The sequence below is a fragment of the Eucyclogobius newberryi genome, unplaced genomic scaffold (genome assembly GCF_026437365.1).
Source record: "Eucyclogobius newberryi isolate DKJ021-1_F unplaced genomic scaffold, fEucNew1.0.hap1 SCAF_19, whole genome shotgun sequence".
In the NCBI taxonomy this organism is placed as follows: Eukaryota; Metazoa; Chordata; class Actinopteri; order Gobiiformes; family Gobiidae; genus Eucyclogobius; species Eucyclogobius newberryi.
The window spans coordinates 8,415,991-8,438,620 of NW_027315823.1; the positions used below are offsets into that span (position 1 = coordinate 8,415,991).

At 44.1% G+C, this 22,630-nt stretch overlaps 3 protein-coding genes across 3 annotated transcripts; 2 read left to right on the forward strand and 1 right to left on the reverse strand.

Moving 5' to 3' along the window:
• The first annotated feature begins 727 nt into the window (after positions 1–727).
• Positions 728–11,151, forward strand: LOC140365285 (interferon-induced GTP-binding protein Mx-like). The gene is made up of 12 exons (XM_072451623.1): positions 728–961; positions 2,818–2,955; positions 3,049–3,203; positions 8,267–8,405; positions 8,484–8,682; positions 8,768–8,846; positions 8,926–9,048; positions 9,166–9,298; positions 9,425–9,583; positions 9,669–9,745; positions 9,823–10,083; positions 10,784–11,151. The coding sequence occupies exons 1-12, from the start codon at positions 775–777 to the stop codon at positions 11,009–11,011; spliced, it is 1,878 nt and encodes a 625-aa protein (XP_072307724.1). The 5' UTR covers positions 728–774; the 3' UTR covers positions 11,012–11,151.
• Positions 11,152–15,570: 4,419 nt separating this feature from the next.
• Positions 15,571–20,523, forward strand: LOC140365284 (interferon-induced GTP-binding protein Mx-like). Its single transcript, XM_072451622.1, is given in 13 exon segments — positions 15,571–15,790; positions 16,525–16,665; positions 16,748–16,902; positions 17,125–17,263; positions 17,341–17,539; positions 17,622–17,700; positions 17,782–17,904; positions 17,992–18,133; positions 18,196–18,239; positions 18,242–18,356; positions 19,005–19,081; positions 19,151–19,402; positions 20,293–20,523. Coding segments are annotated over 13 exon segments (1,881 nt in total). The 5' UTR covers positions 15,571–15,600; the 3' UTR covers positions 20,518–20,523.
• A 300-nt stretch (positions 20,524–20,823) lies between these two features.
• Positions 20,824–22,630, reverse strand: thoc7 (THO complex 7). The gene is made up of 8 exons (XM_072452807.1): positions 22,577–22,630; positions 22,241–22,361; positions 21,977–22,104; positions 21,787–21,873; positions 21,313–21,370; positions 21,176–21,242; positions 21,022–21,091; positions 20,824–20,942 (listed from the first exon to the last, which is right to left on the reverse strand). The coding sequence occupies exons 1-8, from the start codon at positions 22,593–22,595 to the stop codon at positions 20,884–20,886; spliced, it is 609 nt and encodes a 202-aa protein (XP_072308908.1). The 5' UTR covers positions 22,596–22,630; the 3' UTR covers positions 20,824–20,883.

The window sequence follows — 22,630 nt, forward strand, 5'->3', positions numbered from 1 at the left end:
TTACATATTTAGTGCATATAAACATATTTTCTCTTGTTCTTTTTTCATTTACCTTTGCATTTGCTTTAGGCATTTGCTTTTTGCATTTGCTTTTTACAATTGCTTTTTGCTTTTGCATTTGCTTTAGGGACTGATTTGACTATATATTGTTGTATGTGTATTGCTCACTGTAAGTTATTTGTGTTTTTATTGTTTTATTTTGTGTTTTTTATGAAGCACTTTGTGACTTCTGTCTGTGAAAGGTGCTATACAAATACAATTTACTTACTTACTTTTTATACAGTTTGACACAGAAATATCTCATATTCTAATGCTCAGGGGAATTCAGAATTGATGAAAACAATTGACAAGATCCAGATTCACTTTGTGTGTCTGACAAAAGCACACATTTATGGCCTAATATTATTTTGAATAACTAATACTCTTCCATGTAGACACCGGGCACCACCAGACTGACAGGCAGCTCAAAGAGATGACAACCTGCTCTACCTGCTTCCCTTTGTATTGTTCCAGTTTTCTTTTTCCGGATGTTGCCATCATATTCATCATCGTTGTCATGTTCTATAGAAATGAAACAGGGAGAGGCAATCTGCGCGTGTGGGTGTATTTAAGTTTAATTTCCCTCCAAACAGGTTTAGCAGCAGCAGAACTATCAGTCGTATCCTGGTTGTTTCCTGGTTGTTTCCCTATTGTATCCTTGTTGTTTCCTGGTTGTTTCCTGGTTGTATCGTGACTTCTCCTGGATGGTAGTGGTAGTAATCGGCTTCTGTAGACATGAGCACGTTGAATCAACAGTACGAGGAGAAAGTGCGTCCCTGCATTGACCTCATAGACCAGCTCCGCTCTCTGGGAGTGGAGCAGGACCTGGCGCTGCCCGCGATCGCCGTCATCGGAGACCAAAGCTCGGGGAAGAGCTCTGTGCTGGAGGCGCTCTCCGGAGTGGCGCTGCCCAGAGGAAGCGGTGAGTGAAAGCAGCAGCTTGACTTTATTTCTCAAGGGCGACTGTTGTTTTGGAATCTATTTACTGGAGTTGTTTTCAGATGATTGAAATGTCATGTAAACAGAAGTACATATGATTAGAGGTGGGCATCGAAAAATGTATACTGTGCTGAACATTGTGCATATTCTTGTAGCAATACAAATAATTAAAAAAGTATGTAAGAGTACTTCAAGAGTACTAGTAAGAGTATGAAGTGATTGTAGAAAAAGATTCAGTTGTAGTCATGTGGACTCGTTTCGACTCTCATCCGAGAGTCATTCTCAATCTGCGAATCGAGTGTCGGAACTATTAGAGTAGGAAAAATATCCTACTCTGAGTAGAACCTGCTCACCGGGTTTTAACTATAGGTCACATGAAACTAACCTCTTTGTTTACTATCAGCCCCAGTGGCGCTGGTGGTACAAATTATAGGGGGGGCTATTTGACATGACCGTGTTTTTTTTTTTTTTTTTAATGTCCAAAATTTAAATTTTTAACATTGACTGTATGGATATTTTAAATACACATTTACAACTGAATTAATTAAGCAAACACACTTTATTACAATGACTTAGAGGCATATTCCATTTGTGAGAAAATACATTTGACATAAAATTAAATTTTACATTTTATAAAATGAAAGGAGCAAATCAAAATCTCAGTGATACTGTCACTTATTGCAGAGTAGCAATTACTACATTGAGAGGAAACAAAAACACAAACAATTGTTGGCGTTTCATAAAACAGCTTCTAAGTGGCATTAGTTACCCTGAACTACATGTGTAACATTTACATTTGTATATTTAATCATCACAGACATTATTGCGGAAAGTTGTCATTTATGGCTTTCTTTCGTGGGTTTTCTAATAACAAAAGCATATTTTTATCAATAGAAGTTAAGCGACACTTAATGCTTAGCGTTAGCCTTATGCAAGTAATAACCTAAAAAAACTGCGTTTTTGTTGTCATGGTAACGGAGCACGGCGTTTGACAGATCACATGTCTCGGCTCGGATTGATACGAAATCAGCCGCTTTCAACACGACAAAAGCCAGCAAACAGTTGAGCAGCTCATTCTGAGTCGTTTTGGACGTACCTTTTGTCACAGACTCTGTAGATGCAGTTTTAAGACGTAAACACGGAAAACACGGCGTGTGTGGCACTTCCGCGTAGGCGCGCGCACATGCCTCAGTCTCTAGCGTAAAAAGCGTAGCTCCATGGCGTAAATACTACGTTCCAAAGGGCGCTTTCTGGAAAAATAGATGTAATTTCCTGTACTCTGGGGAGGTTTCAGCAGTTTGCTACATAATAATAGTTGGTTGTGAACACACACAAAAAATAAATCTGATCTAATTATGGGGTTTTGTGATTATTCAAGTTACTGTGCTCAAATGTACTCATTGGTGTGATGACTGTCGAGCATCTTCTCACTACTAACATGTATCAAAGAAACTCTGGATAAAGTTCCATTCATAGTCTGAATGTTGAATGTATTTGGGTGTAGCCTTTTATAAATTCTATATTTGGACTTGACCTACAGAAACAAACATATTTAATCAGACATATACTCACTAAAAGACCATTTGTGATGACAAGAGATTTTGTCAGCCTTTACCTTTGTATAAATGTAAGGTATATTGTGAACCTTGTTTGCTTTTTTCAGCTCTTCTGGGATGGACATCGCATATTAGCCTTGGCTATAAATGTTGTTTGTTACATGTTTAATATACATACTTGTCCCTATTAAATAAATTAAGTGCTGAAAAAGTCTGGCCCTGGTGTAAAAAATAAATAAATAAAATAGCTGATAAAAACGGCTTATTGATGTTCATGTTGCAGGAATTGTGACAAGATGTCCCTTAGAGCTCAAGATGAAGAGAACCGAATCAGGGGAGAAATGGCGTGGAAGAATTAAATACAGGGACTACGTGGAAGATATAATCAAACCTGCAGATGTGGACAACAAGATTAGAAAAGGTACACAAACCTTGGCTTGACTTGTCTTCGGCTATTGTCATGAGTATTTGTGTAATTCATTCTCAGTATTTGTTGTTCAACTCTCATCTGCAGCTCAGGATGTGATGGCTGGTCAGGGCTGTGGGATCAGTCAGGATCTTATAAGTCTGGATATAGCTTCTCCTGACGTACCTGATCTTACGCTGATCGACTTGCCTGGAATCGCCCGTGTGGCTGTCAAAGGACAACCAGAAGACATCGGAGATCAGGTATGTGGTTGATTTACACCAAACGAAAAAATGAAGTGGTTTGAATGCTCAGCAGGTTGGATTGCCATGATGCAATTCTACTGTTACTAGGGTTACACAATATTGCAAAAGTATCGATATTGCAATATTGACCGATGCAATATTCGACATGGCAACAAACTAAATGTATGACAGAAATATACTGTTTTTAAGATGTAAAGGTTGAAAAGGTTCTTATTCTATTCTAAAGTAGTTTTGTTTTTTTAGTAAGTACGGGAGTAAACTTTATTTGTATAGTGCTTTCCACAGACATATAGTCACAAAGTGCTTCACACAGTAGTAAAAAATACAACAGTGATAGTGTTTAAGAAGTGTGTCCATGAGTCCAACGGCAGAGCCCCTCTGACTCCCGCCCCACTGTTCTTGTGGCGGGAGGTTCTGGTCCGAATGGACCATAGCCTCCTGCCTGAGGGGAGTGGCCTCCTGCCTGAGGGGAGTGGCCTCCTGCCTGAGGGGAGTGGCTCAAATAGTCCGGGGTGAGAAGGTGTGATCCGACCAGCCCGTCCCAGAGTCCTGGAGACGTACAGGTCCTGCAGAGATGGAAGTCCGCGGCCGATCACCTTCTCAGCAGAGTGCACAATGCGCTGTAGTCTCTGTTTGTCCCTGGCTGTGGCTCCAGCGTACCACACAGTGATGGAGGAGGTGAGGATGGACTCAATGATGGCCGTGTAGAACTACACCATCATCTCTAAAACCATCATCTCAAGTTTTTTTTAGATACTAAACATCCAAGCTTTGAGATGTTGCGCAACTGGGAAAAACTTAATAAGTTGTGATGGTTGAATGATCTTCAAGGGACATATTCCCATCAAACGTCACGCCAAGATCTCTGATTTAAGCTTTTGCAGAAGACCTCAGGTCAACAAGTCTAGTCTAGCACTATCTGGTGCAACAAGGAGGGTCTCTGTTTTCTCTGAGTTTATCTGGAGTTTAGCTATTGTCGCTTAGCCCCTGCTTAAGTCAGCACATGTCCAGGCCCATCTGAAGTTTGCCAATGACCACCTGGGTAGAAAAAGCTTCAGTTGTAGTCATCTGGACTCAGTTTGAAAAAGTAGACGTTTCGACTCTCATCCAAGAGTCATTGTCAATAACAGAATTTAGGTCGAGAACTCCGATATTAATACTGTTCTGTGGTAAGACCCGCCCATTGGGAGGAGCCTTCCTGAAGTAGAAAGAGTTGTTGGTTTCAACAGAAACTCCCCCCTTGTATCTACCGAGCTAACCTATTCAGAATCTTAATGGGCTGTTAAAACCTCTTTGTCTTAGTGAGACCCTGGCTCAACCACCCTGAGTACCTGATTAGCATTTGAATGCCCTGGTCCTTTACCTTTCCAGGGGTTCAGTAACCCATTATAGATAACAGGAAGATTAAACCTAAGCCCTCCATTTCTGTTTAAAGAAGGTCTTTCTTTTTTAACAAAAATAGCTTCCTTGACTCCTCTTTCAAACCATCTTTTCTCCCTGCTTAAAACCTTCACCTCACCGTCTTCAAACGAGATGATTAGAGGCTTCAAGATGGAGATGCACGGCACTCTGTGGACCTGAACTAGTATTTCTTCTGTGCTGATAAAGCCTCTTGTGTAGAGGCTGTTTCGTCTCACCTATGTAACGTTCTTTACAGCTTTCTTCTCTGCATTGGATCGAATAAACTACATTGCTCTGTTTTTGAGTCGGCAATTTGTCCTTTGGGTGAACCAGTTTTTGTCTTAAAGTGTTGCCTGGTTTAAAATAAACAGGGACTTCGTGTTGTCTAAAAATTCTCTGCAGTTTTTCCGACAGGCCAGACACATAAGGGATAGAAACACCCTTCCTTCTCTGTTCAGTTTCCCTTTTGTCCTGCTTCTTGGTTCTCTTCACTCTGTTGAGAGCCCAAGCGGGGTAACCACAGGCTGAGAGGGCATTTCGGACATGTTTTTCCTCTTTCTTCTTGCCCTCTGAGCTGGTGGGCACACCTTGAGCTCTGTGTTGTAAGGTTCTGATCACACCCAGCTTGTGCTGTAGTGGGTGGTTGGAACTAAAGAGCAGATACTGGTCCGTGTGTGTAGGTTTCCTATATACTTCTATTTGGAGTTTCCCGTCCTCTCCTCTGATCGTGGCACAATCAAGAAAGGCCAAGCGATTCTCCTTAGCGTCTTCTCTTGTAAACCTGATATGTGGGTCCACAGCATTGATGTGATCAGAGAAGGTTTCCAGCTCTTGTTTCTTGATTGTTACAAAAGTATCATCGACATAGCGGAGCCACAGTTTTGGGGCTATGCCTGAGAATGAGGACAGTGCCTTCTTCTCAAAGTGCTCCATGTACAGGTTGGCCACTATGGGAGAGACGGGCGAGCCCATGGCACAGCCATGAATCTGTCTGTAAAATTGTCCCCGGAATTGAAAGTAAGTGGTGTTCAGACAGATGTCCAACAGTTTACATATGTGTTCAGGTGTCAGTTTGGTCCTTTCCTGTAGGGTGGTGTCTTCCTGCAGTCTGATCCTCACCGCTGCTACTGCATCAGAGGTCGGGATGCAGGTGAACAGGGACACAACATCATATGAAACCATGAGGTCATCTGGGTCCAGTTGGAGATGTTTCACTTTATCCACAAAGTTGTGCGTGTTATCCACATGATGTACCGAATTCCCCACAAGCGGAGCCAATATAGTTGTTAAATGCTTGGCCACATTGTAAGTGATGGAATCTGTGCTGCACACTATGGGTCTGAGTGGAACCTCCTTTTTGTGTATTTTTGGAAGGCCATAAATGTAAGGCATGGCTTCACCAGGATACAGTCTGTAATACAGAGGCCGGTCTATCGCTTCCTCTTTTTCCAGCCTTTGTAAACAGTCTATCACTTTCTTCTTGTAACCACTGGTCGGATCTCTTTTCAAGCGCTCGTATGTGGTCGTGTCCTCGAGGAGGGTGTGGACTTTGGTTTCGTAATCAGCTGCGTTGAGAATCACAGTGCAACGTCCCTTGTCTGCTGGGAGGATGTTGATGCTATGATCTTTTTCCAGTGCTGAAAGTGCTTTTCTCTCTTCAGCTGTGATATTTGAAGGCGGTGGTTTGGCACTCTTCAGGGTCGCTGTGACAAGTAACCTCAGGTCTGCAGCCTCCGATTCAGTCATTTTGTTGTTTCTAATTGCCGTTTCAGTGGCTGTGATGTAGTCCTCTGTAGGGATGAGTTTAGAGGTGACAGAAAAATTGAGCCCTTTAGAGAGCACCTCCTTTTCTGCCTGTGTCAGAACACGATCTGATAGGTTCTTAATCCAATTGTTTTTGCTGGTCGCTAATTTGTCTGTCTCAGAACCTTACAACACAGAGCTCAAGGTGTGCCCACCAGCTCAGAGGGCAAGAAGAAAGAGGAAAAACATGTCTGAAATGCCCTCTCAGCCTGTGGTTACCCCGCTTGGGCTCTCAACAGAGTGAAGAGAACCAAGAAGCAGGACAAAAGGGAAACTGAACAGAGAAGGAAGGGTGTTTCTATCCCTTATGTGTCTGGCCTGTCGGAAAAACTGCAGAGAATTTTTAGACAACACGAAGTCCCTGTTTATTTTAAACCAGGCAACACTTTAAGACAAAAACTGGTTCACCCAAAGGACAAATTGCCGACTCAAAAACAGAGCAATGTAGTTTATTCGATCCAATGCAGAGAAGAAAGCTGTAAAGAACGTTACATAGGTGAGACGAAACAGCCTCTACACAAGAGGCTTTATCAGCACAGAAGAAATACTAGTTCAGGTCCACAGAGTGCCGTGCATCTCCATCTTGAAGCCTCTAATCATCTCGTTTGAAGACGGTGAGGTGAAGGTTTTAAGCAGGGAGAAAAGATGGTTTGAAAGAGGAGTCAAGGAAGCTATTTTTGTTAAAAAAGAAAGACCTTCTTTAAACAGAAATGGAGGGCTTAGGTTTAATCTTCCTGTTATCTATAATGGGTTACTGAACCCCTGGAAAGGTAAAGGACCAGGGAATTCAAATGCTAATCAGGTACTCAGGGTGGTTGAGCCAGGGTCTCACTAAGACAAAGAGGTTTTAACAGCCCATTAAGATTCTGAATAGGTTAGCTCGGTAGATACAAGGGGGGAGTTTCTGTTGAAACCAACAACTCTTTCTACTTCAGGAAGGCTCCTCCCAATGGGCGGGTCTTACCACAGAACAGTATTAATATCGGAGTTCTCGACCTAAATTCTGTTATTGACAATGACTCTTGGATGAGAGTCGAAACGTCTACTTTTTCAAACTGAGTCCAGATGACTACAACTGAAGCTTTTTCTACTATGGAACACGCCTGGACGAATGAGGGATTACACCGACAATGACCACCTGGATAATCCAGACGAGTCATGGGAGAAAGTCGTGTGGTCAAATGAGACCAAATAGAACATTTTGGTATAAACTCCACTCATCGTGTTTGGAGGAAGAAGAAGGATGAATACCATCCCAAGAACACCATCCCTACTGTGAAGCATGGGGGTAGAAAAATCATGATTTGGGGTGCTTTTCTGCACAGGGGACAGGACTGCACTGTAATGAGGAGAGGATGAATGGGGCCATGTATTGTGTGATTTTGGGCAACAACCTCCTTCCTGGACGCATACAGCCACGAGAACCGAGGAGTACGTGGCTTCATAAGAAGCATGTCAAGGTCCTGGCGCGGCCTAAATATTAACATTGCATTTCTCAGGTGTTCAAATACATGAAATACTGAGACTTGCTGCAATAGCACACAAATACATTATTTAAAAATCATATAATGTGACTTTTGGATATATGTTTATGGATTATGTCTCTCACCGTGGAACTGACCCTACAATGACAATTTAATGTTTAAGGGGGAGAACTTGCAAAATCCCAGGGTCCTCACTGTATTTGTTTCAATGAAACTGGAATGGTTGTGGCAACAAGTATATTCAAATATTGCAATAATACATCACAATAATTCCCATTACCGTGCAGCCCTAACTGTTACTATACTATTATTACAGTTTTTTCCCCCTGTAATTTGTGCCTGTAGCAGCTGATACATCACTTAATTCTTCAGATCAAAGCCTTAATTAGTAAGTTCATCACTAAACAAGAAACAATCAGTCTGGTGGTGGTCCCTTGTAATGTGGACATTGCCACAACAGAGGCTTTGAAGATGGCTCAGGAAGTGGATCCGGAGAAAAAACGTACTTTGGGTAAATAATACCTAATTACCCAAAAATAAAATATGCACAAAAACAAAATAATATATCTTTTGGACTATATATTCTCAGGAATTTTGACCAAACCAGATCTGGTGGACAAAGGCACAGAGAAGACTATTGTTGACATTGTACTGAACAAGGTCATCCCTCTGAAGAAGGGCTACATGATCGTCAAGTGCAGAGGTCAGAAGGACATCATGGACAATATGTCTCTGAACAAAGCATTAAAGATTGAGGAGGCTTTCTTCAGGGACCACCAGATTTTTAGGTAATCTTTCATTTGTAATGCACCCGTACATACAGCAACAGTATATTTATTGGCATGCGTTATTTAACTTGTTTGTATGTGCTAGTGCTCTTTATGACGACGGATATACAACAGTTCCGAAACTTGCAAGGAAACTCACTCTGGAGCTTGTGGAACATATTGAGGTAATGGTTTGAAAATGTCTTTTTTTGTTTTCCCTGTTACATACTACTAAGTATGTTTAGTATTTACTGTCATTTTTAGAACTCTTTGCCTCAACTTGAAGAGCAAATAAAGACAAAGCTGATTCAGACAAATGCAGAGCTGGAGAAATACGGCGAAGGACTACCAACTGAGTCAGCTGATAGATTCCGTTATCTGATTGATGTGAGTTTGAATCTATTTCAATAACGAATCTAAGTTCATAATGTTCAATTTAGGCCAGTGTCAATCCTGTCAAGTAACACTCAAGACACAGTCCTAATAAAGAATGTCGTGTTATAGAAAGTCACAGGTTTCACACATCACGCCATCAGCCTCACCTCAGGAGAGGAGATCAGCATGGACAACATGTATTCCACTCTTAGGAAAGAGTTTGGCTTGTGGAAAGACTTAATCGAAGCCTCTGGAACATCATGTAAGTAATCATGCATAAATGCATATTTCATTTAACTGAAATAAACCCAAATTTAATAACAATAGTTACAGCAAACACCACAATATCAATATTATGCTAAACACAAAAACTTTGACGTTCATGCAGTCAACTGGAAACTTGAAAAAGAAGTCTCCCAGTATGATCGTAAGTACAGAGGAAGAGAACTGCCGGGGTTCATCAACTACAAGATGTTTGAACGTATGATTAAAGACCAGATCAAACTCCTGGAGGAGCCGGCACTCACCAAACTCCGACTCGTGGCAGGTAGTCACCAACTTTGTCCCATTCAGTCATATTGTAATTCAAGTATTCTATATTTGAATAAATGTGTTTTATTGTGTACCTCCAGAAATTGTAAAAAAGGAGATGTTCAAACTGGCACTGAACAGTTTTATTGGATTTCCAAATCTGATTAAAGTAGCCAAGGTATTATTTCACATCAACATATTTTCTCATTTGAATGCATCTCTGTAAACATAATACAACATGCACGGTTCTCACAGCTCAAGATTGAGGCTATTTGTAAGGACAAAGAGGCTGCTGCAGAGTCCATGCTGAGGACTCAGTTCAGAATGGAGTTGCTGGTCTACACACAGGACAGCACATACAGCAAGAAGCTGGGCAAACGCAAGAGGACAGAACCTGAGCCTGTAGTAGTGCCTGGAGGACTAGTTGCGTTCAGCCAAATGATCCCCACTGCAAAAAGGAATGACCACAGTGCCACCCTGAAAGAAATGATGACCCATTTAAAATCATATTACCAAGTAAGTTGTTTGTAGAGTGTATCACAGGAATATAGGATTTCACCTCAAATTAGATACATTTCTTTACCCCTTGTATTTACACTGTTGTTAAAGAATACATGTGTTTTTTTGTGGATCTTAATATCAAAGTACAAAAAAGGTAAGTTACCATTTCAAGTAATCACATCCAAGCACAGATATGTAGGTGGGGATTAGGGTAGGTGAAAACTGAGAGCAGGACAACTCCTTTACTTTGAATAAACTACTTATCAATGGAGCCCAGGAAGAAAAGCGACAGCTCGACTGCACGAATGGGGATAGTTATTTTGATATATTGGACATTGGCACTCTTTGATATTTTAATACTTATGGACAACGACAAATTACAAATCCGGTCGTCTTTCCCTAATGGCTGTGGCTGCAGAGCCGCGGCGCGGTCAAATGGCCCAACAATTTCAGGAACCGCGGGACTGCCATATAGCCTCATGGCTAACCTTAACCTTAACCTTAACCTTAACCTTAACCTTAACCTTAACCTTAACCTTAACCTTAACCTTAACCCTGACCCTGACCCTGACCCTAACCTTAACCTGGCGCGGCCTAAAGCGGTCAAATAGCGCAGCAGTTTCAGGAGCAGCGGCACAAAATAACATGGCAGTTTCGGCCGCGCGCCGCGGCTCTGTAGACACTCCCTTCCCTAATACCTCCGTTTGTGTGACAGATCGCTGGGCAGCGGCTGGCGGACCAGATCCCTCTAGTGATAAGGTTCCAGATGCTGCAGGAGTCGTCTGCCGAGCTGCAGAGGCAAATGCTACAGCTGCTTCAGGACAAGGAGAAAATGGAGGTCCTGCTGAAAGAGGACAGCCGTGTCAGAGACAACAGGGCCAAGCTACACGATTGCCTCCAACGCCTTAACCGGGCACGCGACCTGTTGTCTGAGTTTTATTAGCACATGGAGCTCAACAGTCACGCCCACCTCTCGTGTTCAGGAAGAGAACGTTTCAAAATCACAATATATTAACCGTTTGAATGCTTGCTGTGGGTGAATCAACAATGTTATAACTAATGACCATAAGACAAATCATTGAAATTGCTGTGTACGTCTGAATCTTGATAAACTGATATAAAATATTTAGTCACATTTTTATTCTCACATATGATGTTATTCTAAAGTTACTGTTCACATAATGTTCTAGAATAAAATATGTTATGAAACAAATAATAATCGATCATATTGGCCATTTAAGATCTTATAGAAGACAGAAATGACACGGTTAGGTTCATGTTGAAGTCAAATCCAGGGGGAATCACATCGGGGAGGCCGCTCTTCCTCCGATCTCCAGATGTCACTGCCATTGCCCACGTGGGAGTTGAAGTCTCACAGACAACGGAGTCCCCGGTCGCCTCCCCCGTGGACAACGCCAGAGAAGTGGAGTGTCCAGCCACTCGAGGAGATGGCTCCAGCTCAGGTGCTTTCCCCCCAGCGAAGTGACATTGACCCTTTCTGCTGAATTTTTGAAAACATCATTTAGACATTTGTAAGAAGTTCAACCACTTGGGCTTCGCGCACGCCTCAGTGTCAGCTCTGCAGCCGCACATCTTGTTTCATTTGCACTTTTTCACAATTTCTAATTGAATATGAGACCAATTTTCACCAGCAAAAGACCATATTCAAAATTGCCCTCACCTGTGCCCCGGTATAGTGGTGCTGCCCGTGCACATCTCAAACTTGCTTTGGAGAGAGAGAGCATGAGTTACTCTGTGCCTAAAGTTGGTTTTGAAATTATAAAGAACTATAGACAAAGTAAGCCTACTATAGGCTTCATGTTTAAAGGCGTTATGGACGATTTTCCGGCGATTTGAGACCTCATGCGGAAATGCGCATGCGCACTCCCCCGTGCGGACTGATACAACACACACGTGCGTTTGTTTATTAGCGCGACGGATCACATCGCATCTCTCGTCTCCCGTAGATTTCCGTCTACTTCTGAGTCAGCTCGAACTGTCTTTCTCCGACGTCATTTTGTCCCGTACACTGAGGGAACTATATTATGATAGATCCATGCGCTTAGACACGCGGAAACGTGCTGCTCTCATGGGACGATCCATACGCGGCTGCAGGTGAGCGGTAGGTGCGTTTTATGATTGATACGTGGCAGGACTAATCGGCAGTCCACGCCACGAGGAAATGAGACTCAGATTTGGGCCAAAAAAATCGTCCATTCAACCTTTAATTGTAATTGCAATGTGCAGCTATTGTGAGACGCATTCGAACAGAATGTGGCGGGTCAGGCAACAGCTATTGCACAATAAGCCATTGTCATTCAATCCAAACTGTCTGGTGGAGCAGCCTGGTGAAGCTGTAGCTGTGGTGAAGCTGCCTGGTGAAGCTGCAGCTGTGGTGAAGCTGCCTGGTGAAGCTGTAGCTGTGGTGAAGCTGCCTGGTGAAGCTGCAGCTGTGGTGAAGCTGCCTGGTGAAGCTGTAGCTGTGGTGAAGCTGCCCTGGTGAAGCTGCAGCTGTGGTGAAGCTGCCTGGTGAAGCTGCCCTGGTGAAGCTGCAGCTGTGGTGAAGCTGCCCTGGTGAAGCTGTAGCTGTGGTGAAGCTGCCCTGGTGAAGCTGCAGCTGTGGTGAAGCTGCCTGGTGAAGCTGCCCTGGTGAAGCTGCAGCTGTGGTGAAGCTGCCTGGTGAAGCTGCCCTGGTGAAGCTGCAGCTGTGGTGAAGTGCAGCTGTGGTGAAGCTGCAGCTGTGGTGAAGCTGCAGCTGTGGTGAAGCTGTGGTGAAGCTGCAGCTGTGGTGAAGCTGTGGTGAAGCTGCAGCTGTGGTGAAGCTGTGGTGAAGCTGCAGCTGTGGTGAAGCTGCCTGGTGAAGCTGCAGCTGCCTGGTGAAGCTGCCTGGTGAAGCTGCAGCTGCCTGGTGAAGCTGCAGGTGTGGTGAAGCTGCAGCTGCCTGGTGAAGCTGCAGGTGTGGTGAAGCTGCCTGGTGAAGCTGCAGCTGTGGTGAAGCTGCCTGGTGAAGCTGCCTGGTGAAGCAGCTGCCTGGTGAAGCTGCCTGGTGAGGCTGCCTGGTGAAGCTGCCTGGTGAAGCTGCCTGGTGAAGCTGCAGCTGCCTGGTGAAGCAGCTGCCTGGTGAAGCTGCCTGGTGAAGCTGCCTGGTGAAGCTGCCTGGTGAAGCTGCAGCTGCCTGGTGAAGCTGCCTGGTGAAGCTGCAGCTGCCTGGTGAAGCTGCCTGGTGAAGCTGCAGCTGCCTGGTGAAGCTGCCCTGGTGAAGCTGCAGCTGCCTGGTGAAGCTGCCTGGTGAAGCTGCCCTGGTGAAGCTGCAGCTGCCTGGTGAAGCTGCCCTGGTGAAGCTGCAGCTGTGGTGAAGCTGCCTGGTGAAGCTGCAGCTGTGGTGAAGTGCAGCTGTGGTGAAGCTGCAGCTGTGGTGAAGCTGTGGTGAAGCTGCAGCTGTGGTGAAGCTGCAGCTGTGGTGAAGCTGCCTGGTGAAGCTGCAGCTGCCTGGTGAAGCTGCCTGGTGAAGCTGCAGCTGCCTGGTGAAGCTGCAGGTGTGGTGAAGCTGCCTGGTGAAGCTGCAGCTGCCTGGTGAAGCTGCAGCTGCCTGGTGAAGCTGCAGCTGTGGTGAAGCTGCAGCTGCCTGGTGAAGCTGCAGCTGTGGTGAAGCTGCCTGGTGAAGCTGCAGCTGTGGTGAAGCTGCCTGGTGAAGCTGCCTGGTGAAGCAGCTGCCTGGTGAAGCTGCCTGGTGAGGCTGCCTGGTGAAGCTGCCTGGTGAAGCTGCCTGGTGAAGCTGCCTGGTGAAGCTGCAGCTGCCTGGTGAAGCAGCTGCCTGGTGAAGCTGCCTGGTGAAGCTGCCTGGTGAAGCTGCCTGGTGAAGCTGCAGCTGCCTGGTGAAGCTGCCTGGTGAAGCTGCAGCTGCCTGGTGAAGCTGCAGGTGTGGTGAAGCTGCCTGGTGAAGCTGCAGCTGCCTGGTGAAGCTGCAGCTGTGGTGAAGCTGCAGCTGCCTGGTGAAGCTGCAGCTGTGGTGAAGCTGCCTGGTGAAGCTGCAGCTGTGGTGAAGCTGCCTGGTGAAGCTGCCTGGTGAAGCAGCTGCCTGGTGAAGCTGCCTGGTGAGGCTGCCTGGTGAAGCTGCCTGGTGAAGCTGCCTGGTGAAGCTGCCTGGTGAAGCTGCAGCTGCCTGGTGAAGCAGCTGCCTGGTGAAGCTGCCTGGTGAAGCTGCCTGGTGAAGCTGCCTGGTGAAGCTGCAGCTGCCTGGTGAAGCTGCCTGGTGAAGCTGCAGCTGCCTGGTGAAGCTGCCTGGTGAAGCTGCAGCTGCCTGGTGAAGCTGCCCTGGTGAAGCTGCAGCTGCCTGGTGAAGCTGCCCTGGTGAAGCTGCAGCTGCCTGGTGAAGCTGCCTGGTGAAGCTGCAGCTGCCTGGTGAAGCTGCCTGGTGAAGCTGCCCTGGTGAAGCTGCCAGGTGAAGCTGGTGAAGCTGGTGAAGCTGCCTGGTGAAGCTGCCTGGTGAAGCTGCCTGGTGAAGCTGCAGCTGCCTGGTGAAGCTGCCTGGTGAAGCTGCAGCTGCCTGGTGAAGCTGCCTGGTGAAGCTGCAGCTGCCTGGTGAAGCTGCCCTGGTGAAGCTGCCCTGGTGAAGCTGCAGCTGCCTGGTGAAGCTGCCCTGGTGAAGCTGCAGCTGCCTGGTGAAGCTGCCCTGGTGAAGCTGCAGCTGCCTGGTGAAGCTGCCCTGGTGAAGCTGCAGCTGCCTGGTGAAGCTGCCTGGTGCAGCTGCCCTGGTGAAGCTGGCCTGGTGAAGCTGCCCTGGTGAAGCTGGTGGAATGGAAGCGGCTGCACTACAAACTTACTGCTTCTGACCAAACAAACCTTTGAACACATTATTTGTTGCTAAAGGCATTCTATATTAGCACCCTGGAGGCATTTATGTAAACCAGAGCTTCTCAAAGTGGCACCCGCTTCTCCCCCAAGTGGTGACAAGAGGTTTAGGAAAATGTGTGCATATTACGGTTGAAGGATGTGTTCTCAGCAACAGACAAACGGAGTGGAGCAGTCTGTCTCTGTGCGCCGGTCTCATGCACGTTTACCTTGTGTTTGGTACGAGCCACGACTGTGGTCACTGTCCCCTCTGTCCCCTCTGTCCCCTCTGTCCCCTCTGGGCTCGTCTCCTGCCTGGAGATCTATGATAATAATGATAGATACATTTTTAGCCTCTAAGGGGGGCATACCATAAAAAAGATGTGATCAATGGAAATAATGTAGCCTTATAATCAGCCCAAAACGTGATGGCAAATTATTGACTTTTTATGTCTTCACTTGAATTTGACAACTTAATAGGTCGTATACATTGTATCGGCTTCTTCTAGTGGTGTCTGGTTGTATTTGCCAGTATTTTTCTTTTTTTTTACTTTCAATTTCAATTCCAAAACGTCAGACGTGCCTCAGGTTAGGTTTCTGTTTCCCGGTCACGGGCGGGCACACAGTCTGCGCCTTCACTCAGTAAAGACCGACTGCTGCTGCTGCTTCTGCCGCTGTGGAATCGAAGAATAAACCGTCAGCATGAACAACACGCTCAATCAACAGTACGAGGAGAAAGTGCGTCCCTGCATTGACCTCATAGACTCGCTCCGCTCTCTGGGAGTGGAGCAGGACCTGGCGCTGCCCGCGATCGCCGTCATCGGAGACCAAAGCTCGGGGAAGAGCTCTGTGCTGGAGGCGCTCTCCGGAGTGGCGCTGCCCAGAGGAAAGGGTAATGATGAGCACGGAGCATATGACCCAAAAATTGAGCTTATATGAGTTTTAATTGCTAATACCTGATTGAAGTGTTTGAAGTGTGACCTCGGCTACTTTTTGGGCTGTGGGAATGGCTACTTTTCCTTTTTGAACACTGAAACTAATAATGTGTAGATCAAGGTGTGCTATGTCTGTAGATCAAGGTGTGCTAAGGTGTGGGTGCTAAAAATAGAATTAAGTAAACTAAGCCTACTGGTTTATGCAGGTATAGGCCTATGGGTGAACAATGCATCCGATAAAGTAAGTATTTTGTATTTGTATAGCACATTTAAAATCCAAAGTGCTTCACAATGAAAAAGACAGAGATTCAAAAATAAATAATAAATAAACAGGCAAGAGACAAGATAAACGTGGCATAAAATTCCAGTCGTGTGTGTGTGTGTGTGTGTGTGTGTGTGAGAGAGATCGTGATTGTGTGATTGTGTGATTGTGATTGTGATTGTGTGATTGTGATTGTGATTGTGATTGTGATTGTGATTGTGTGATTGTGATTGTGTGTGTGATTATGATTGTGTGTGTGATTGTGTGTGTGATTCAGACCTGGGATACCTGGTATGTATTTCCTGGTGTGTATTTCCTGGTATGTATTTCCTGGTGTGTATTTCCTGGTATGTATTTCCTGGTATGTATTTCCTATGAAACCCTATGCAAATTAATAACATACTATTTGTCCTATTCCCACCGTGACAGGAATTGTGACACGATGTCCTCTTGAACTGAAGTTGAAGCGAAAGAAAGATGGAGGAGACTGGGAGGGAACAATTAAATATAAGGGTGTTGAATAAAAAAAAATAGAAGATCCAGAAAATGTGGAGGAGTTTATTAGAGAAGGTATGATTTAACATGATAGTTGCAATTTACCCCACGCTAACATGAAATATGATATCCTTGAAATATGTTTGTGAACCCCCAGCTCAGGACCACTTAGCGGGGAACGGGGTGGACATCAGTGAAGATCTCATCACTTTGGAGATCGCCTCTCGTGATGTTCCCGACCTCACTCTGATAGACCTTCCTGGAATCACCCGTGTGGCGGTCAAAGGCCAACGAGAGGACATCGGAGAAACTGTTAGTCAAGCTGACACAATCCTACACTTCAATCATATTATTCTACTATTGAGTTGTGGTATTAAAAACATGTGCCTGAGCATTAACGATCGGGAGACGACTGAATATATGTAAACTGCTAAACAAATACGAGGTTCTGAAACCTTTTTGACTGCGTATAGAAGATTGTGATTGATTGTGCAGCCTTATTTGAGTTTAATTATCAAATGAAAATGTTTTTAGATTAAGAGACTAATCTGGAAGTTCATCAAGAAACAAGAGACAATCAGTCTGGTGGTGGTGCCTTGCAATGTGGACATTGCCACAACAGAAGCTCTGAAGATGGCCCAGGAAGTGGATCCCGACGGAGAGCGGACTTTGGGTGAAACACGTCAAAAATGAACAGACTGTCTCGATCGCCGCTCGCTCGTCTTACCTGTTTCACTGTGTGTCTTGTAGGTATTTTGACCAAACCGGATCTGGTGGACAAAGGCACAGAGGAGACAGTGGTGGACATAACGCACAACGAGGTCATCCACCTGAAGAAGGGGTTCATGATCGTCAAGTGCCGAGGTCAGCGGGAGATCACAGACGGCGTGTCTCTGCCAGACGCCATAGAAAGGGAGAAGGCCTTCTTTAGGGACCATGAATATTTCCAGTAAGTGTGTTGTCATTTACTGCCGCATATCTGTAATGGACTATGCGAGTAACGACGACCGCGTAATTGTACGTCTTTACAGTACTCTATACAAAGAAGGATTCGCCACGGTCCCCAAACTGGCAGAGAAGCTTACCTTGCAGCTGGTGCAACATATTGAGGTGGGCTGTCACTCGCACGCGTAACATAATCGAACATGACACGGGTTCTGTTACGTTCCGTGTGCCTTTGTGCTTTCGCAGGCGTCTCTTCCTCGACTCGAGCAACAGATAGAAGAGAAGCTGGCCCAAACGCAGATAGAGCTGGAGAGATACGGCAGCGGACCTCCATCTGATGCCGGGGAAAGGCTCATGTTCCTCATCGACGTAATCCTCTGAACTCTATTGCAGAGCCGTGTTGAATGTATAGGTTCCCATTATCTTATATTGCTTCTGCTCAATTGCGTGTTTCAGAAAGTGACAGCGTTCACTCAGGACGCCATCAGTTTGACCACGGGAGACGAACTCAAGTGTGGAGACAAGATCAACGTCTTTTCTCAACTGAGGAAAGACTTTGCGAGGTGGAACGCTATCCTGGACAAATCGGGAAATAATTGTAGGTGTTGGATCGTTTGCCCTACGGGAACGAGACACAGAAGTGACGCTCTTCTTTTGCAGTTAATGAGAAAATTGAGAATGAGGTGGGGCTGTATGAGGCCCCCTGTATCGGGGTAAAGAGCTGCCGGGCTTCATCAACTATAAAACCTTCGAGGCCATGGTGAAGGAGCAGATCAAGCAGTTGGAGGAACCTGCGGTCAAAAGGCTCAAGGACGCAGGAGGTATAAAGACGACGGGAGCGTGCACTAATCTAACTGAAGAGATTTGGTCAGTTTTAGATCAACCCCCCGTTAACTCACGGAAGTCAGTATATGGCGGCCCTCATGGCGGCTGAAAAACACAATAATTATATGGCGGCCCTCGATACATTTCAGACACTGGGTTAGGATTAGGGTTTGGGACAAGAGAGCGGATTTGGGCCCAAGAGAGAAAATTATTGCCTGAGCTGTATCAGCGGGACCGGTCTTGGTCGCCGCCATGTTGTCGCCGCCATATTGGAATTCTAACTTTCGGGGTTGATCTAAACCCAACCGAAGAGATTTGTGTGCATCTCATGAGCGCATATATACTTACATGTCATACAGTACATGCTCAGGTGTTACAACCAACATTCTTAGTTACACACTTGCCGTTACACTGGGAAAACACACAAACTCGGGGTGCGTTCACACTCGTTTTTGTTGCGCTGTTTTGTCCAGATGTAGACATGGTTTGGTCCTGTTCAAGTCCTGGTTTAATCCTTTTCTATTCCAGGATTAGTTCCAAATGTAGTCCCAGTAGTACACAACTACGAGCTTCATAAATGTCACTGTGAATGCACAAATAGTTGTAGTAATCGCAACATAATTCAGTCATTGAACGTCTTACAGATTGCATCCGGAAGATGTTCCTACAGTTGGCCCACAGTAGCTTCACGGGATTCCCAAACCTTCAGAAAAATGCCAAGGTATTATTCATATCTCAGTGGTGGCTATTTGAAATTGTACTGTGACATTTTCTCCACCATCTTTGTTAGGCCCAAATTGAATCAATCAGGCAGGAGAAGGAGACCAAGGCCGAGGAGATGCTGCGCACTCAGTTCAAGATGGAGATGATCGTGTACACGCAGGACAGGACCTACAGCGACAGCCTGAGCGAGAGAAAAGAAGAAGAAGACGACGAGGAGGAGAGACGCCCGAAATATCACAAAAACAGGAGCCTTGTGTACTTTGTCGACAACAGGGCAACTCTCCAAGAACTCATGCTGCATCTGAAATCCTATTACCAAGTACGTTCATTTCAAAAGTGAATTCTTCCACTTACTTCCACTTTTCCGGACTATAAGTCGCACCAGCCAAAAAAATGCATAATAGAGAAGAAAAAACATATGCAAGTCGCTCTGGAGTATAAGTATAAGTTGCACCCTGGCCAAAACTATAAAAAAAAAGGTGCGACTTATAGTCCAGAAAATGCGGTAATTTCCACTCCTTCTACATGTCACAGCAGCAAAATTATGGCATATTTCAATCACTTATTCTGCTCCACTACGACGTTTGTCAGCTCCATATACTGCATCTTTCTATTTGTATTCTACTGTTGCCTGAAATTACAATGACCGGCTTAGATGTAAAATATTTGATTGTGAAAAAAATGTGTTATATTAAAAAAAAAAAAAAGATGTGTGGATATCAAGCCATCACAATCAGGAAAATATCAAAAACAAAATCAATTCTAAAATCTGTTGCTCCCGTGCGTTTATAAATTTAAAAATGAAGTGCACCATAAGACATTTTCTGATATACAAACGCTGATGATTTTAAGAACAAAAAATGAAGATACAATTTTGAATATCTAGTTAATAGCCTCACGTTTGAATTTGAGTTTCATTTGTGGTGAGAGTTTTCGATCAGTGCAAAACTGTCCAGTAAAATTTAAACACCAAGATTTTGTCCTCATCAAAAATTCTAGTACAAACAATTAATACTAACAATAAATCTGTAGTTGCGTATACATGTAGCAGTTTTCTCAATTGAATCCTCTTCACTTTCGCTCGCCATTTCAGAATGTATAATGCTCTTAAAGTTTGTTACAGTGGTAACAAACTTTAAGAGCGTATACTCTGTACATATACATGTTTAGACTACATACAGTAAATGTGCCCTGTTGTTTTGTCTGTAGATTGCAAGCCAACGTCTGGCCGACCAGATTCCAATGGTCATCCGTTACCAGATGTTACAAGAGCTGGCCGTAAACCTTCAGAGGCAGATGCTGCAGATGCTCCAGGACAAGGAGAATGTGGAGTTGCTGCTCAAAGAAGATTATGACATCGGCACGAAAAGAGCTGCTTTGCAAAGTCGTCACAAACGTCTCATGAAGGCTCGTACGTACTTATGTGAGTTTTAGTTAGTTGACAGTTAGATGACAGTTACATGAGTTTTACTAGAGTTGGGTAAATTATAGTTAAAGATCAGCCGCAGTTTACTAGACGCATCAAATTCAATGCCATGTTTTATGCTCAATCTTTGTATTCTATTCCTTTTATTTGTCCGGTTCCACATGATGTATACAATCTTTCACATTAAACCTCAATTCTGCAGCCTAGTGGTTTTCTTGTGAAATTACTTTCTAGAGATAAAAGGGTCTAGTTGAATTTAAACGTAAATAAATTGTTTAATCTGAACTGTACTCTGCAAAAAAATACTCACAGGACACAGAAGAGTTGACTTTATTCAAAACGCATATAAAAATAAACCAAGTTGTATATCAATTTCATTCTCCATTATCTACAGGGCTCTCTTGACTGTCATCATTGTCGGATTTCTCGTCATCTAAAAAAAACAAGTTTTATCATTAAGCATTACATGTCAGCAAATACATTAACCTGCACTGTAACCACAAATGACTCACTTTCAAGCGTCTGCTGGAGTTCCTGTATGGTGCTGAGGAGTACGTGGAACTGTTTTTTCCTCAACTCCAACTGAAATAATGTAAAGGTTCAGTTTAATCTTACACGAGAGGGAGTAAATATTCATGCTGTAATCTACAATACACTGTACACTACCTTTGCATCTACATTCTCCTTAATGCGAGACAGCTGTTGAAGCTCCTTGTCCAGTGCCTCCAACTGCCTGTAAAAAAGACGTATGTTGCCATAAAAATATAATTACACAAATTTAGTAGTTAATTAAGAATACTAACTTCAAAGTTTCGTGTCTGTCTGGATGTTGTTGTATTATTTTAGCCAGGGCATCATATTCTGTGAAAGAGACAAAAGTATGGATATTACACTGCCAAAGTAATACACATTAAGAACACATTATTTTCAACATTTCAGACCAGTTTAGTCAATAACAATAAGGCAATTAAATAAATAAAAAACTGTGTATTTGAATTGACATGATGGCACGACATGGCAAAAACACAAAAAGATGACCAAAAGAGCCATGTAACTATATTCACAATATAGAAGACTTTTGTCTTGTTTTTTAATCTTAAAATCTCAATTGGTTTAACATTCTAATTCTGAGCTGTAACGACACAATCCTGAGGTGGAGAGACAGTGGTTCTTGACCAGAGATGGAGATAAACAGAGAGTTTATTCCGCTGTAAATAAACTTTACCCACATTCTCTGTGAGACAGGCAGTTGGCACAGATTGTGAATTTATTTTTACCTTGACGATTCTTCCGTATTCTTTTGGCTCTTTGAATTTCTTTTTTGCATTCAGCTATTTTCTCATGCGCAGACGTGATGTTTTGTTCTACAAAAAAAACACAAAATGAATATCAATAGTTCTTCTGACGATAGTTGTTAGAATATTCTACTGCCAGAAATACATGCACATAAGCAGACTTTGTAAATACCTATATTTGTGTAGATCGTCTCATAGTTTTCCATTTCTCGAAGGTTCATGTCATACACCATCAAGGTCTTCCCCATCGAGAACTCACATTGGGCTAATGTCCCCATCATCCTCTGGTACTGAGTGAATCTACACAAAACATCACAACACTTTGTACATATTATAATATTATGAGCAAACACTTGTATATCATGAGCAAACACTTGTATATTATGAGCAGTGCTGAGACAAAGCGGTGGTAGAGCAGGGCTGGTGTGTGACTGACCCTTCCTCTGGGCTGCTGGGAGTGTTGCACCATTTGATGAAGCTCTTTAAGAGCACGTTAATCCGGCGGTCATCTCCTGCTCCATCCCCGTCAATGAGAAGCCGTTTACGAATAACTTCATCTGGACACAAAAAAACACACAGTCGAACAGTTCTTTAGAAACCATTCACAGTGTTAGCTTTAGCGGCTAGCTCACGGTTTCCCCTTAGCCTATGGTTGATTCACGTTCTCTAATTCTACGAGCATGCACTAGCATATTAAGTAAAAAGGTTTTCAGGCAGTATGTTGTTTTTGTATATATTATCCCTTAATATAAATCCAGAAGTAATCTTTTACCATCTGTTACGGCACCCATGTTTGGACCGAGCTCTTCTTTGATTATCAGTTTCA